The sequence below is a fragment of the Ambystoma mexicanum genome, chromosome 3q, assembly GCF_040938575.1.
Source record: "Ambystoma mexicanum isolate Mex_15411 chromosome 3q, UKY_AmexF1_1, whole genome shotgun sequence".
Taxonomy (NCBI): domain Eukaryota; kingdom Metazoa; phylum Chordata; class Amphibia; order Caudata; family Ambystomatidae; genus Ambystoma; species Ambystoma mexicanum.
This window is the reverse complement of record NC_090926.1, coordinates 865,344,602-865,362,052: the sequence shown is the minus strand read 5'-3', so window position 1 is coordinate 865,362,052 and position 17,451 is coordinate 865,344,602. Positions and strand designations below refer to the sequence as shown.

Below are 17,451 nucleotides of genomic sequence, written 5' to 3'. Positions count from 1 at the left end.
GCGATTTTGTCCTGTTGGCTGACAAATCTTTGTATATCATTTTTATTTTTTCTTGAACCTTTGTCGACTAGGTCATTTCCGAGAGACTGACCGACCCAGAGGTTTGTTTCCCACTGCTAGTGAGCGGCATCGAATGTTGAGATGGTCTGGAGCCGTCACTCAAACACATGCTGCCATCATAGACCATACCGTAGTTGAGTAATGCGATTTTCTACGTAGTTGCTCCATTTTTCCCTGAACAACATGTTTTCTGGTTACCTGAAAGGGTGGCGAGGGGATTCAATCACTGGAACCCACACCAGGCCAGTGGCCTTTTCACCGTTAAGCTATTTGGATGGCATCTTCTCCATTCTTTATCTGTTATGTGCTCAAGACATCTTTCCATTAGGGGAAGGCAGAGCCATGTTGCTATAATCGTTTCTATAATCTGCCTCAGGGGCAGGTTATCCATCTATCTTCATTGAGCCAGCATTCTAGGCACCAGTTCCTAGCCATATGTCTTCACACTGAAACAATAACCTACATATCTCACAGTCCTCCACTATATGGAGACAAATTAATCCCTTCAAAAAACATCTGAGGTCACATTAAGAGCATGCACTCGGTTCGACTCCTTTGATTGCTTCTCCGTCTCCTCAGAGGTATGAACGAACACCTTCTCAAATCAGCTCAGATTTTCAAAGAAATTTTTTTTCCGTCTGGGGAAGTTTGATTATTTTTTTATTTCCAAGTAAGAAAAAATACAAAAAAGGCTCCCAAATATGCTGAAGAAACTTCAGAGAATGTGGACTACTATCATAGCAATGGACGTCCAACTGGCTGAGGCGGAAAATTACCCAAAACATGGTAGATGGGCTGCTGAAGTCATTGCTTTTTTGCTCAACAGTACTAGGGAAAACTAGCCAAGGATCACAAGCCTGGTGGGGAAAGAACACAAATCTATGAAAGATCCAATGCTTTAGAAGTAGTGGATATGCACAGAAAAATCAGATGGGCACACAGCTCTGTCCTTAAATTGGTTAGGAACAGCATTTAAATTGGTCTGTCGCTATGTTATTTGCTTTGAAGCTGCAGTCTGGCATGCGAATGGTTAAGATTTTCCTTTCTTGAACAGTGACATAACTACCAGAGGTCGCTTTCAGTGGGCATCTGACGTGACTCTGGTGTGACATTCACTTCAACAGAGGGCAAAGTGCCCTCTTGTGACATGTGATACAGGAGAGAGCAGACTAACTTTACTAGTACTCCGACCTGTCAGAGCGAATTAATTGACTTTGAACATTTCTAACGCGCACCAGACAGATTCAACTAGATTCGGGTACAGATGACAACTATTCAAAAACATTAGCATTGTATGAATTAATTATGTATTCTGTCGAAGAGTCAATCTATCTGAACAGAAAGGTTTTCAGTTTCCTTCTGAACAGTACCAAGGATTTAAAAGCTCTAATCTCAAAAGGGAGTTGGTTCAGAGTTTGGGCCCGAAGCTCTCGTCTACCCTAGAGACCAAGTCGGAGCATGATACACAAATACTCGGGCATACCGGACGATCTTATCCACAAGGTAATCCGGGGCAAGCCCATTCAAGCATTTGTGAATCAGGCACGCCACTTTAAATGTTAACCTGTCCTCCAACATTAGCCAGTGGAGGAATCTCCGTGAGTGGATACATGATCCTTCTTTCTGAGATGTCCGATCAGCCTGATAACAGCGTTCTGAGCTTTCTGCAATCTAGTGATTTGCTTAGCTGGGATCCCTACCAACAGGCTATTACAGTAATCCAGGCAGGGGTTTGTCATTGCCCCCACCACCACTGCATGATCTTCCTCCGGGATGAAAGGGAGCACATTCCTCATCAACCGCAGTGCATGAAATACTGCCTTAACCTTGGCCCCCACCTGAGTTTCACTACCAAGATTCTCATGCCATATGCTGGCCACATTTTTTATTTTTTTTGGCATATTGGAGTTGTTCCCCCAAAATCAGAGGGGGTGACCTCTGTATCTCTGTTGTCATTTTTCCCTTTCGGCCAAACAGCATCGCCTACGTCTTAGCAGTGTTAAGCTGAAGCTGACTATATGCCAATGCCATCCAGTTATTGAGCTCGCCCATACACAGATTGATTTTCTCAAACACATCTTCAATGTTCTTTATATCAAAGGAAATCTATGCGTTGTCATCGTAAGAATGAAACCGTAGATCATGCCTCCTGAAAATGTTGAATACTGGACGGAAGTACAGATTAAAAAAAAATAATTTTAAAAAAATCAGTGGGGACAGAAACAAACCTTGTGGTACACCACAGTCAAAGCACACCGTCTGAGGTGAAACCTTCAAGACCACACTTTGCGTCCTATCCTTCAGGAAGGATCCAAACCATTTTACTACCTGTTCCGATGTCTTCCCCACATTCCTAATGCGTTGTAGCATAATCCGATGATCCACTGTATCAAAGGCCGCGGATAGGTCAAACACCAGCAGTACCGTGAATCCCCCTATGCCCCATTATCCGCATCCTCCAGTAGATCATCGTGCACCGCCAAAAGTGCTGTCCCCATCCCATATTTGGGTCGGAACCCAGATTAAAGCTTATCCAGCAGGCTCTCCCTATCCACGAACGCCTGGAAATAAGCATATACTCCCATCTCTAATATCTTTGTGGGCCAAATCAGATTGGCGACTGGACGATAATTCTTTAAAGTTTCTGGGTCCAAATTAGTTTTTTTTTTTTTTATAATGGTCTCACCAATGCTCTTTTCAGGGCCTTTGGGACCTGACCCTCCTGCAATGACTTATTCACAAATGTTGTGATGAACGGTGTAATTATTGCGACAGTTGGTCCCAACAGGATCCATTTCTGAGAGTGGTTTTTGGTAACCTGTAGGGAAGTCTTAACTCATAAGAAAAGATGCAAAGCAAAAACAAACTGCACCCGGCTCACAGCAGTTGGAAAACACAGGCGAAATGTTTTGAAGGCACTCAAATATAACTAGTCTTAGTCTGGAAGAGAAAGAACAGCAGTTTCGAGAAATGAAAAAGGAATTTGTGTTTTATGCTGCTGTGTTTTGGGGTGAAATGTAAAATCAAATGAAACAGGAAAATGTACATTTTAAAAGCTAAATGGGACCACATTAAAGGAAGCCCGAAGGGGCCCAACACCTTTCTGCCCATGCCACCTCCCCCAAATGAGATATGAAAGCAGATACCATGCTTTCTCGCTGAGATTAACTGGTGGAGGATATGGCCATAATGATAACTTTCCTTTATCTCCAAAAGCTTGACGTCAACATACAAAGGTGGTCAGCCATCTGCGTTTTGCAGGATGGACCAATTTACAGCTGTGCCCTGCACACATCTCAGGGACAGACTGCTTATCTGCTAGGGCAGTTTTCTTGAAGCGACGCACCAGAGCAGGAGATCAGCTCAGCTACCTGCAGCCTTTCAAATGATCAAAGCTCAGACAGAAGAGATCCATCAAATACCTCCACAACATCACTTTCAGCATAGCAGTATAACTGGGTTGATGGCAGCATGTGCAGCAGTGAGTTCATACTCAATAGCGACTATTGTGCCTTAAAATTGGTAAATTAAGAAAGGATAGGGTCCATAACGAGGCATACTGTGTAAAATATCTACAAGTAGGTGTTAAAAGAAAAATATGCATTTGTTCTGCATGCTCCTACTGCTATCTTCCATTCAAGTTAGTTTATTGTGTGATGTGGTCTTTTCAAGACATAACTATGAAAAACAGATTCTTTCAACTCTTGTACCACAAACAGCACCAATATTTGTACAAACTGTTGGGATGAACGTAGTGCCTACCAGCCTGGCAAAAAGGTTCAAGCTGAGAAAGACCAGCAAGTGCTGCAGTGGGAGTACTTTGAGTTTGCGAAGCAGAAAGCGCATGCATCACTTTAGTTAGTTGCGGCACACATTAGATATATATCATAACACGGATAGAGCAACAAATGTATTAATTTTGCAGAGGTTTAGAAGTAGTGCATGATGTTATGCCTTGTGCAAGGTGCAAGAAGAGAGTTGAAGTAGGCAGAGCAAGGTGGAGTCAGAAAGGGGATGAGGTAAATGCAAAGCCAGCGGGTCGATATGGCAAGAGCGCCGCCATATTGGATTTCTAGTCCTAGCACACGATGAGCAGAATGAAGACCCCGATATGGAACTAGAGCTCTGTTTAGCTCAGTCCCAAGACAGATCCCCCTTTCAATCCCCACACAAGACAAGCAAAGGACAAAGGCACCCGCGTTGTGCAGATAAAGGCCAATTGTATTCAGCAGCAGAGCTCGAAGGCACTGGGAATGGAATGTTAGATGTGGGGAGGAAGGTAGGCATGCACCATTTGAAGGAAAAATTCATGAGAACAGGGCACAAGGGTTGGTGATGCCAACAGGCCAGGCGAATATTTAGAGCACTACTGCCCTCTCCCAATGAGTGGTCCTCCAATATGAAGTGCAAGTAGATGGACAACCAAAGCAAATAAATCCTTAAAATTCAGGAGGTGTCCTGGTCACGTCATTACTGGGCACATGGGGTTTAAAGGAGATAAGGGGTTAGCCGTGTCTGGAACGTACTGCGATTTGGTATAGGAGGAGCAGAGGTGATGCCAGTAAATCTAGTACAAAGTCAAAGGTGCTGATTGTGTCTGCTGCAGTGTCTGGTATCATGAGAAGGCCCATCAAGCAGAGTGGGCCCGCCATCCTTGCTTTAAGCACGCCTTAGTCGGAGGGGTGCACATCACTGACAGTCCAGACTTTATTGTAACGGTGTACCTATGCACCAATCATGTATTAGGATTCAATAGGGATGATGTAGTGGACCACGTGTATAGGGGAATGGGCTTAGCAGTGTGGCTATTCAGTCCAGGGTCTGTTGTGGGGGGCGGAGCCTAGGAGGGTGGTGGGAGGACTTTTGCTATCCAAGGATGGATGGAAATGTGCGTATTTCCGCTATATAAACCTGCAACTTCTTGGAGTAGTGACGAGCTCCATGTCAGTTTGGTTTTACGGGACTGTGAGACTTTGCGTGTAATAAGCGTTTTCCCTTGCAAACTGGTGCAGTTGTTATTTGGATTATTTTTTATCGGATGTGTTTTGGGACACGTAAAACTAAAGCCGGGAAGAAGACAAGTGGGCAAGAGCTTAAATTACAGATCAGGCTCAAACCCCATTGTCACTGCGTAACCCAAGTTCGGAGCCCTTAGAAGTGAATCAGTTTGCAGTATTTAAAAATACTTGCTCGGGGTTTATTATAGTGTAGTGGCAAATACTGCTGCTACACCTAGTAACGTCCTGTTCTCCGATGTCACTTATACAAATACATGTACAAATTAGATGGCCCACTTGCCTTCTGGCACAGAGGACCTCAGAAATCCTAGGCCGGGTCCTGGAGAGAAAACTAACTGGTCAGTGCCCTATAAGCAGAACAGTAATAGTTGGGTTGGCATTTTAACATACACAACTGACACTAAAAAGTGGAAATGGGGTACGACCGATGTGAACGAAGCAATATGCAAACCGTGCCATCCAAACTGTGTGAAAAGTGTTCTACAATACCATTTTGTAGAGTCGTCCTGCCTAGGCAAGGCAGAGTTGCTCTATACACTTTGTTTTATACACACACAGCAGATGAAGCTTAATGAACATATTTATTTTGTAATGCTGGGGTTGCGTCGAATAATAGATGCTCGTGTGTTAACTTTAATAGTTAAGGAAATTAGTGGGGCATGTACATTTGTTTTACAGAACAAGTATATATTCTCTAACATTTTATCCCGTGCACGGGTGAACGCAAAACGTGCCTCGATGGCGTTCGTGGTAAAGTCTTTGTCGACGCGCTGTTCAAAACCTCCGTGAGTAAAGAGGGTTGTACACTCATTTTTTCCAAGGAACGCTGAGTCTAATGAACTGGTAACTTCATAGAGATTCCGTGCCTAATCAAACATATCCCATAGAATAGATGCTCTGGTTCTAGGCCCATGGTACATTACAAAACCAGCTCTGCAAAACACAGTTGACGTTTGTCCGCAACACCATATAACTGAAGAAAACGCACAGTAAAAATCAGGACAATTTGATGGCATCAATGATCCTCACGGTAGTGCTGTTATGTTATCCACAGAAACCCATGTTCGCCGGTTTAAGGAATGGCAGTCACACGTCAAGGGATAAAACTGCCAGGGTGAAAGCAAACGAGCCATATAAACATGCATCATTACTGAAAAACTTAAACTTCTTAACCTTTGTCGTGTAATAGGCCATTACATATGGCTTGATCTGGTCAGTTCCAAGCAGCGTTCCTGCAGAGATGATACCGTTTGCTTTGCACATGTTTAGGCGCTGCCATGGACAAGTAAGCATTGGACACCCAAAACATGACACTGCTCTTAAACATCGGTTGGTTACCTGGAGTCTCCCGTCCTCGGCACCTAGATGTTAATATTGCTGTCACGCGGCCGGCCTCGACATTTAGATACATTGGGGCAGTAATGGGCGAGATCGTTGTTTGCACAAGCATCATTTGTGTTGTACAGTTTTTGCTTTGGTCACCGCTGTGCGACACTTCAGCAAGCACACTTGTAACGTTCGGGCGCAAAGGCCATGTGTGGTTCCCCGACATTTAAGAACCTATACTTTATATGCATCTCTGCAGTTACACCCACTGAGCGCTTTGGAAAGTGGAAACCTTTTTAATAAACATGCGTCATTCTGGTGTTTATTACGAGGTCTTGACAAAGCACACTAACACGCATGGAGCCAGTATATCAATCCAAGTAACACTTACAGTAAGTACCCCTACTTGTAAAATCGGCACCTTCCTGTAATGTTCCAAAAAAATGACTCCAGACCCTTAAACTGAAGAGCTGTAAATAACAATTCAATTGCAAGATAACTATTACGAGCATTTCCCTACCCATCCGGTGTCACACCTTGCTTTGCGATTCGCTCCCCCAAAATACAGGAGGGAAAAAAGTGCAATATTTAGAATGTAAGCTCCCACAGATCAAATAAAGGTCTGCAAGCAATAATTGACAGTTACTCTGCAATGGTTTCTATTAACCTCTACTCTAGAAACGAATGCCAGAGTTGTGGGACCAGCTCTACCAAGAACCAGCACAGCCAAACAACCTGTTCTATGGGAAGAATGCCACGTTTTAGCCCCCCATTACTTGTCACAGCGAAGAAATATCCATTTGCCTACTGGTCTCATCACACTCATAACAGTGCAGCAGTGGTTGAGGGGGGCCAAGAACCACCTGCCCTATCCTCTATGCCATGCCTCAAGCAGTTTCTATTGTTATATTATACACACATTAGACATAGCTTGGCATCATCGTGATAACTCTTCCTACTCGTCAGTTACATTCACGAAACAATACTGTTCTTTGCAAAACACTGCCAGCCAATCAAGTCCATGTCCGTTTCCCTAAATAGTTATCTAAGTTTCCCAAATAAAGAAATCCCCTGCGATCATTAATAGCTTCGAGCAAGTTCGAGGCAATTTCTTTAAATACAGTGAAAATCACTTTGAACCCAAGAGAGACATCTCGATGATGCTCACTGTGCAAGGTCATGTGGCACTGCCTAACATTTAGGCAATGCTCTGGGGCTTCTCTCCTTGGAGCCATCAGAAGAAAGAAAATGTGTTTAAGTCAACACATGCATTGGATTTTTTGGGAGTGAATCCCTCGATAAACGGGTATGATGTGAATATTATGTGATGCCAGAAGTTCTACTCCACATTGCGGTGGATAAATTCCCATCACTTATGGAATCAAAACAACTGTTCGGTTTTAATTACCATTTGCGTGCAATTACGTTCTGGGCCTCTCCTCTACAGTTAACTTGTATACACGTAATAGATTTTTCAAATAGTTTTAGGAAGGCACAAGCATTGCTGTACAAGGAAATTGGTATTCCTTTAATCAATTTCGGAATAGACATGGGCTGGAGATCGGACTGGGTGAGAGGTCAGGGCAGACTGTTTTAACATGGTACGAACTGCTTCAAAGAGACTAAAAAGGCTTGGAATGGTAACATTTGAAATACGCCGTTGGTTCATACAACTACATTTAAAATTGGCACTTTGATACTTACACTGCCACATTCACTTTTCCATTTTACGAGCCACAAGATTAAAATGGGCATGTATTAAGATTCCTTCTCAAGCAAGATATATCACGAATATAACATGTATGATACAGAACTATTATACTGTGCCAAGTCACTACCATGGTGGCCTCAGAAAACCGAGCTTTGACTAGAAGATTGTGCCTTCCGCAGGGATATCTGGACGGTAGTCAGTGGAGGAAACATTTAAGGACATTGGGGGTGGGAGCGGTTTAAGGATACATAGACTTGCCCCACACAAAGACAACCGAATATATTACCTACAATTCTCAGCACAAGTAAACAAGTCCTTACTCACCGATCCCTTAACATACAGAAGGGCCAACAAAGCATTGATTACAAATTAAACTACACATGACAGAGGCGTGCACAATGACACCTCAACCCGAACAGTCTAGTATCGATGTGCTCTGGCAATAACTTCAGTATTTGTAGACCAAGAATTCAGCATGAATACGACTTAATATATATATTTTTTAAAGTTCGATCACAAAACACAGCTCATCAAAAGGTGCATCATGTTCCTTCCAGTGAGAAATACATCACGGGACATACATAGAGGGAATGTTGGATTACTGGGAAATAAAGGATTTTGCGTCTGGCAAATGACAAGCAAAGGATGCCTATGCGGGACCGTTCATAGAATGGAAATGATCACGTGCACTTGAATTTCATGTTTATTGTAGGTGGGGGTATTCTATTCCAACATCTGCTCTGATTACACATGTCCACCAACATACAGAAGAAATATTGTAGTATGGTTTTACTGGCACAGTGTAGAAATGATTTGGATTCACATTTAAAATCCAATGCTGGAAGGCAAACGAAATAAATAAATCATTGGGTGGTGTTCTTTTGCTAAACTTCAGTAGGACCAAACCGATGGTGCACGCCAGTTTCACCAACAGAACAACGATATGTTAAAATGCTACACAAAGTGTGAAATCTTCAAAAGTATGAACTACAGAGATGGCAATGATTTTCAGCGAATAAAGCGATCATCAACATGGCAAGCCCTTCAAAACAGGGGCGACTTCGGTGGAGGCTTTTCAACTGCCTTTTCCAAAACTTCAGATTGCCATCGGTGCCCACACATGGCCTCTGCGCCTCAAAGTTACAAGTGTGCTTACTCATCCAATACTGCCATTGTAGCCAAATGTAGTTGGCTACCAATATGAACTAGGTGGCGAGGACAGGAGACTCCAGGTAACCAACCGATATTCAAGAGCAGTGTCATGTCTCAGGTGCCCAAACGTAACTAACTACTCCAGGGCAGCGCCTAAACACATGCAAACGGAAACGATACATTGGCGTTATCATCGCTGCAGGAGCGCTGCTTGGAATGGACTAGGTCAAGTACCCATGTAATAAGAAATAGATAACATGTAATGACTTTTTTTATACGACAACGGTGAAGAAGTGTAAGGTTTGCAGTAACATTGCAGGAGCAGCTTTATATTGCTTGCACTCATGCCGTTTTTTCCAAACGAGCAGGTTACTGGATCTGCAACAAACGAAGATCCATTTGACATGTGCCTGTCGTTTCCTTAAACCGGTGAGCACTAAACACGGGGTTACGGAGGATAAGATAAAAGCGAACGTGCGTTTGGACCTAAGGCATTCTTCAAAGGGTCCACTAGATAAAGAAAATGGGGTCGGGGAATTCAGAAGGCACTAAGTATACAATACCATGACCGTAATATCACATGCATCTCAGAGTTAACTGAAGGGTCGGTACGTTCTGTCAAGGTAACGAGATAACCCACTGACGGTTACTGCGGTGTTGAGACGGTTATACTGTGATGGTGGAAACATAATGTCATAACAGCCAGTGTGTGTGTTCATGCCTATATGGCACGCATTGTAAATTTGAGCTAAACGTTGAATGTCTGTTGCGCATGTACATAAACAAAATATTATAAACAGCACATACGATTTCGCACATTTACGAAATACACGAGCGTTACTTATAAAACTGATAAACACATCCACGTGCATAATTGAAATGCACACATATCTATTGGCCACGTGCGTGTTTATTGCGACCAGAGTGCAAATTGCGTTACTTGCACACACGTAAAATGCATGTACACCACGACACTTACGAGGTTCACATGTATGTGCAGACACCAGATGATATCACGCGATAAGAGATGCCCATATGAATGGCATGCACATATCAAGGACATGCACATGTAAAATGACCCATACACATTCGTGCATAAACAAGCTAACGTGTGTATACACGAGTTTACAATTGTAGAACATTCTAATTCCTCCTTAGAACCCCCCCCCCCCTCCCCAATCCCCCTCCTCCTGGTGTCAGGCTCCCTGGACCTGCAAGTAGACATGACATTCAGCCCCCAGGGCAGATATAAACACTGCATTTTTGCACTTACTCTCGAAGGCCTGCAGGAAGAGCTCGTGGTCAGCCTGGATCTGCTCCATCTTCGGCTTCTTCATTGGCAGAATGGTGGCAGAGGCGGCGACGGTGGTGTAACCGGTCCCCCCGCCGCCGCCGCCGCCGCCACCTCCTCCTCCTCCTCCAGATTTACCGCCCGAGGAGGAGCCACAGCCAAAGGCTCCAGAGCCGGGCCCCGAGCCGCCATGCTTGTGAGGCGCCATCCGTCTCTCCGGAACCCGACACTGGCAGTCGCCGAAACCCGATATATTTAGCTAACGTGATTTTTGCACCAAAAAATAAATAACAATAATTGGAACCGGTCGGTCGTAGCAGACCGGCTCAAGTGGGTTGTCGTTTCATTTAAAAATAGAGAGGGGCGTGCTTCCGGGGGTGAAGGTGGGGCGCCCTTTGTTTTAGTCTGTATAAATGTAATGTATATCTAGACACAAGGGGAATCCATGAATAAGGAACAGAAGTCAGATATGCCCGGACCAACCAGATACAACCCCATGCGAGTACCCCCACCCTTTGCGTACATACACAACACAGCTTTCCCCCAGCCCTCTCCCCTACCCGAACTCCCACCCCCGACGCTACCCGCCCCCGGTGGCGCTGTGAGCCAATCAGACAAAAGATTGGCGGCAGTGCCTAATGCTATTGGCCAAAACATCCTTCTGAATGACGAGGGCTTCTGGAAAGTTTGGTCGACGGGGCGCGCGCATTTACCGCTCGCGCTCCTTTCCCCTTCTTTGAACTGAATTCGCGGGAACCTGTATCATTCGTGGAGCATTATGGGTAGTCGTAAACTGCACAGTGACAGTGTTTCTCCTAGCCCTCAGTAATTGGAATTGGGTTGAATGGTGGTGCATTTTAATTTATTTTAATGGATAGCTTAAAGTCATGTCAGTAGGGACTAATTATTTAACTTTTATCTTTTTTACATGTATGTTTATATCGATTATTACAGCGGCACACATTCTCTTACAGATTGTACGGAAGAAGTAATAAGCAAAAGTCAAGGAAACCGCAAATAAAATATGTGTTGTGACTTTTAGTATTCCTAATCTAGGTAGAGACGCTTACAAATAATTTGTATTGCACTGAGAAATGAATTGTACTGGCTCTGCCACCAAATCTCCAACTATGTTTCTCTACTATATTCATACTTGCCAACCCTACATATTTAAGCAGTAGGCTACTGCTTTTGAAGCAGCCCTACCGCAGATTTCAGTGACAGATCCTACGGCTTTTTACAGTGGCAAGTAATGTATGTGATTCTAAAGCAGGCTCCAGGACAGAGCATGCAACACATTAATTAGTCTGTCTATACAGTGGACTGGTAGGTGATTACTTTGATTGCACTCAGACCAATCCACTGACCTGACAGCTGTGTGACTTTGTCCTGCACTCTTGCCGGTACAACCCTTAGGTGAACCAGCAGTGAAAGCAAGTTGCAGAGTGTAACACCATCACACAGCATCTGCCGACAATTTGGTGTTAACATTCAGAATCATACATTTTTAACATTTCAACATCTTTCCATGTTGTGCTGTTTGTATGTTTTGTATTTTCCTGTGGTGTCATTGTTATGGGAATTATTATTTTCAAACTTGAAAAATCCTACATCTTTTTGTTCACATAATGTTGGCAAGTATGCATCTTCACCAAGAAACTGTCTTCAGTATAATGTGACTAGTAGGTATCATTTTGGTCTGTTACTTTGACATAATTATTTCCGTTTTCATCAAAGTGAAATCTATGTTTCCATTTGGGCTGGAGGGGGTCTCTGTTCAAACACGTATTGTTGGTTATTCTAACATAAGAATAACATATGGTTATTCTTGCAAATAGTACAAAGAGGACATCTGTTGCTAACACATGCATGTTCACGACCCTCTCTCTATATGTCACACTTATTGTTTTAGATAATGAGTATGCTTAAAACATGAAACTCTGAGCCGTCCCAGTTTCCTTGCATTTTTAAACCCATTACCTAAACAATCCTTAATGTAGGGTAACCAGATTTTAAAAGTAAAATACCGGGACATGGGAACTAACAAAAGTAGGAATAATTCTTGAAAGTTTGCTGTCAAGGCACTACACTTCAGTAGCGGTTAGAGGAGAAGTAGGTTCAAGTATTTCTGGTGGAATAAACACATATTATAATTAATTCATCACAAACTACTCCTATCTTAATTCGTAAAATGCAGCATTTCGTCTGTGTGAGATTGTGCATTTCTGCCTGCCATCTATGAAGACCTACTACCAAAAGCCGGGACTGCTGCATTTTCCAATGGAAAAGTAATCTTGAGAAAGGGGACAGAGCACCCAATTCCGGGACAGTCCTGGCAAAACCAGGAAGTCTGGTCACACTACCTTTTTGGCATCTGGTCAGGCACTGAATTGGAATTACAGAGTTTCTTTAAATATATGAATAACCTGAAACCAAGGATTCAATTCACATTTAATATCAGTACTACATCCTTAGAATTCCTGGATGTTTTGGTGTACCTTGAAGAGAACAGATTGGCAACTGCCATCTACACGAAACAAACAGACAGAAATAGTTTACTTCTGGCATCTAGTTTCCATCCGAGAAGAACAGTGGAAAGTATACCACTGAGTCAGTTGCTGAGATATAGGCGGATAGTATCCGAAGAGGATGAATTTGACAGGAAGGTAAACAAGCTTACAAAGAAATTCCTTTTGAGGGGATATGATCCGATTCGAATCCAACAGGACCTTACAAAGGTAAAGGGGATGCCTAGATCTGACACCTTGCAGACAAACAGAAAAACTGAAGAGGAAAATGTGTAACCACATATTCGCAACAAAGCCATCAGATCAAGAAAATCATAAAGAAGAATTGGGAAACTCTAACCTTGGATCCAAAATTACAACAACTCTTTCCAACAACACCTCTGTTCGCATACAGTAAAAGCAACTCTATAAAGGACCATCTAACCAAATCAGACTTCGGCTATCAGAAAGCGAAGACGATATTGTTCAAGGCTACCATACCCTGCAACAATTGTAACTGTTGCCACAATAACATCAGAGGCAACCATATACATCACCCGCACAATGGGAATAAGATCTTGCTTCGACACACGTCAACATGTGACACAAAGAGTGTCATATATGGGATAAGATGCCCGTGTGGACTGTACTATGTAGGCCTCACGGGCAGAAAAGCTAAACAAAGATGGGTTGAACACAAGTCCAATGTAAGGACAGGCTCGGTTAAATCACCAGTCGCACAACACTTTAAAGATTTCAAACACTCTGTGGCCCAATTACAATTTGTTATTCTAGAGCATGTGGTATTACCTAGACGAGGAGGTAATCTCCAGAGACTTTTACAGCAAAGAGAGACATATTGGATCGAACCTTTGGACTCAATGTACCCTAGGGGTATGAACCTTGAATGGGATTTATACTGCTTTTTGTAATTTGAGATTTTGTTTTTTATGCTCTCTCACATATTTCTTTGATCTGATATGTTGTGAATATTTGAAATCCATAGGAGTGGGAAACTCAATGCCTCTTGACATGTTGTCGTAATACATTACTATTACAATATAAGGATGTAGAATGAATACACGGTTTGAATGAAAGCCACGCTGTCTTAGAACAACTGTGATTGAAGAAATATATTTTGACCTTGTTCTTTACCTGCATACAATAGGGGAACTTAACTGTCATGGATTGGGTTCATAATAAAGACTTTGGGGACACTTGTCGAGGTCAAATGATGTATGGACCATAGAGTCATATGATGCGATTCTAACATGGAGGGTTAGTTTAGACAAGGATGAATATAGCATGACACTGTATATGTTACCCAATTTGGTGAGAGCGAGTGGACCGTGAATTTAAGACTGGGAGAATATTGATATAATATAAATCTCATTGAAACTGGTACCACTATTTTTAATCAAAGATGGCCGCGTTGAATTCATTTAGCTAATCCTAACCTTATTTGACAGAACGGCCGCCATCTTTTCTACAAAGATGGCGGCTCATAAGAAGCTCAGTGAAAGGTCTAGTTGTAGTAAAATAACCCAGACTGAACAATTCTGGTTTTGCTTCCAGGTAGAGGGAAATACAGCTTACCAGTGTTTAACTGCAGACGTGTTGCAGTGTACACAAAAGGGTGTTGATGAATGCATAAGCGTCAGGCTGAATACAACGATTACCTTGGACGCGTTATGAGACCGCGGACCCACGAGATGAAAGAAGGGCAGCGTGTGGATTAAACAACTTAAATAGGCGGCAACAGGTAAAAGCTTATCATGGAACTGTACCCGAACCGTACCCTTTTTGATTGGTGTACATTGACCTGAAACAGAGTAGTGAAGTTTATCCTTACTTCCCAAACAGAAAAATTCACTGGCTGCGTGAGACTAAAAAGGTTCGGAACGGGACTCACCGGCATTTCCCTCTATATAGGAGCTATCTCAGGAAAACGGGAAGAATCCATCATAGCTACCCGCAGGTACGCGTATGAGTCACTTTTTCATGATTATTTTACAACCAAATGGCACAGAGAGGTGACAACTGTATGCATATATTCTTTTCACAGCTGGAGTTTTTCAACTCACAGAGTACTTTGCCAACAGAGCACATCCTTACGAGAGCTCAACAGACATCCAGAGGTGAGCCCCTGGTTAATAGTGATGACTTAAAAATAACCATATGTCATTACCGTACCGCAGAGGATCTATTTACTGTGCGGGACACCGCGCCTTTTTAGCGAAATGTCCCACCTTAGATTCTCTGTGTGATACGGTTATTATACAGATGTCAAGCATGAAGGTTTGAGAACTAATTTCTCAAGCTTAATCCTATTATTTTGATTTGATTTCAGGGAAGCTAATCAGGCAACCAACAAACAACACCGTATATATCTGATTGATGAATGTAGAAGACACAGGTTAGTGTATGGAACTATAATAAGGTTCTCTCTTATTTTAATTTCTTAATTTGACATTTAAATTAGTATATAAAATAAATACTGACATATTTATTTATTTTTATTAACCCATAGGAACATTGACAACGATATCATACCTGAAGAAGGGCAATCAGCCCGAAACGCGTAGTAATAGACTAGTGGAGATTTGTCAGAACAAGTATCAATATCTGACTCCTGGTCCAGATATCGTGACATGTCTATCAAGTTAAACTAATAATGAAAGTTGATTAATAATCATATTATTTGAAGCATATTGATCTATTTTGTGTGATATATTACTATGATTGTGAACAGTTTCTATCATGTGAATTTCTTTGTAATGAATCGTGTTCTTATATGAATTTTTCACCTTGTAATAGCATCTATACTGACTGTCATGAATTTATTTGATTTGGAAATTATAAAGCTATATATCTATGGTTTACATATTTGAAATGTATTAAGTCTTAAGAAGAGAAGAAATATTTTTGCAATTTTTATTGCGTGAGCAGTGCACCTATTTGTGTCTCGGCGTGATTCTGAGACACCTTGTTTGTTTTCTAATATTTGTCAGATCTGGTAGCACAGATCTAATAGGTAGGCACCCAGAATTACCGGGTTATTTACTTAATTTGTCTGACATAGTCATCTTAACTTGTGGCATACGAGTGCACCTCTACAACCAATCTACACACTACCTTAATGCCACCGGCCATATATTGCATGGAAGACGACGTTAACATGAATTCTTATGGACTCCGCCTGCTCCAAAATCTCTGCCCACGTGAATTTTCAATGCTGGTGGAGATCCATTGTAGATTTAGATCTGGCGCTACGCCTCACTTGCGCCAAAAAAAGGAGCAGCCCAATCCACAAAGGGTATCTGATTGGGCGCATCCTAGATGCTCTCCAGATGCCGCCTTCTCCCATTTGTGCAAATAAGGGGGCATTTCTGCACATTTAAAAGTGCATCCTAAATTCTGAAATGGGATGTGCTTTTAAGTGTGCAGAAATTTGGAACAGTGCTGGGGAAGAAGCAAATCACAACAGTCTTTTCTACCTATAGGGCTCCTTACAAGTCCAACGGTTGCCGCTGGACTGTAACACCGTTTCCGGCGCCTGATATCCCGCTGCCACCGTGACATCCCGGCGGCCCGGGTGGTCAGGTGCCGGAAAATGTTAGTCCCCATTCCCGTTCCGCAGGAATGGAGACTCAGAAGCATCGGCACCGTTAGTAAGTGTGCCAGTGCTTCCATGACAACTGTGCCTACTGGGGCCGTTGTGCCCGGCAGGTCATACCGGTCGGGCGCAACGGTGCCGGCAGGCACAGTTGTCTGCCGGTCCGAAAAGGGTGCTTGTATGTTACAACCAGCACCCTTTGTTTCCAGACAGGCAGACTGGTAATGAGGCCCCTTGTCATGATTTTTTCTTTAAGTGTGACATCCGTGGTTTAAACCGTGGCTGGCACACTTGAATTTCCATCCACCAAACAGGGATGGCAATGCTTTTATTTTTTACAAGCATTTCACGGAAACAGGCCCTTACAGGGCCCGCCTCTTTAGAATGTGCTCCCAGCAACCACATGGTTGCTGGGAGCCTGTCATGCATTTGTGTTAGGAGCTCGGTTTTGACACTAATGATTGTAAGAAGGCTGGACAGCACATGTTTGCACTATTGTCAAGCTTCTATTGAAATGCACAGATCACCTTTGAGAATAAGGTGACCTTATTTATTGAACATTTCTATGGCGCCTATACAGAAGAAAGTGTTTCCAGGCGCCACAAGATGAATGGGGGGGTGAGGGGCACAGGATGATAAACAACAATAAACAGTCCTACTAGGCCTTGTGACATTCGGATCATGCAAATGCTGCAAACAGGAAGTGCACGGGGAGGGTGTTAGGACACCACCTTCACTTACCGTTGGGCGGTCCTTGAGGGGATGCCTTG

At 42.9% G+C, this 17,451-nt stretch overlaps 1 protein-coding gene across 1 annotated transcript in view; it reads right to left on the bottom strand.

Annotated features, from left to right (window-relative positions):
- Window positions 1-10,943, bottom strand: part of SUZ12 (SUZ12 polycomb repressive complex 2 subunit) — a 1,189,145-nt gene extending 1,178,202 nt beyond the window's left edge. Inside the window, exon 1 of the mRNA XM_069654958.1 lies at window positions 10,541-10,943. Coding sequence (XP_069511059.1) covers window positions 10,541-10,766 — 226 coding nt within the window. The 5' untranslated portion in view covers window positions 10,767-10,943. The remainder of the gene's footprint in view (window positions 1-10,540) is intronic.
- Window positions 10,944-17,451: the final 6,508 nt, after the last annotated feature.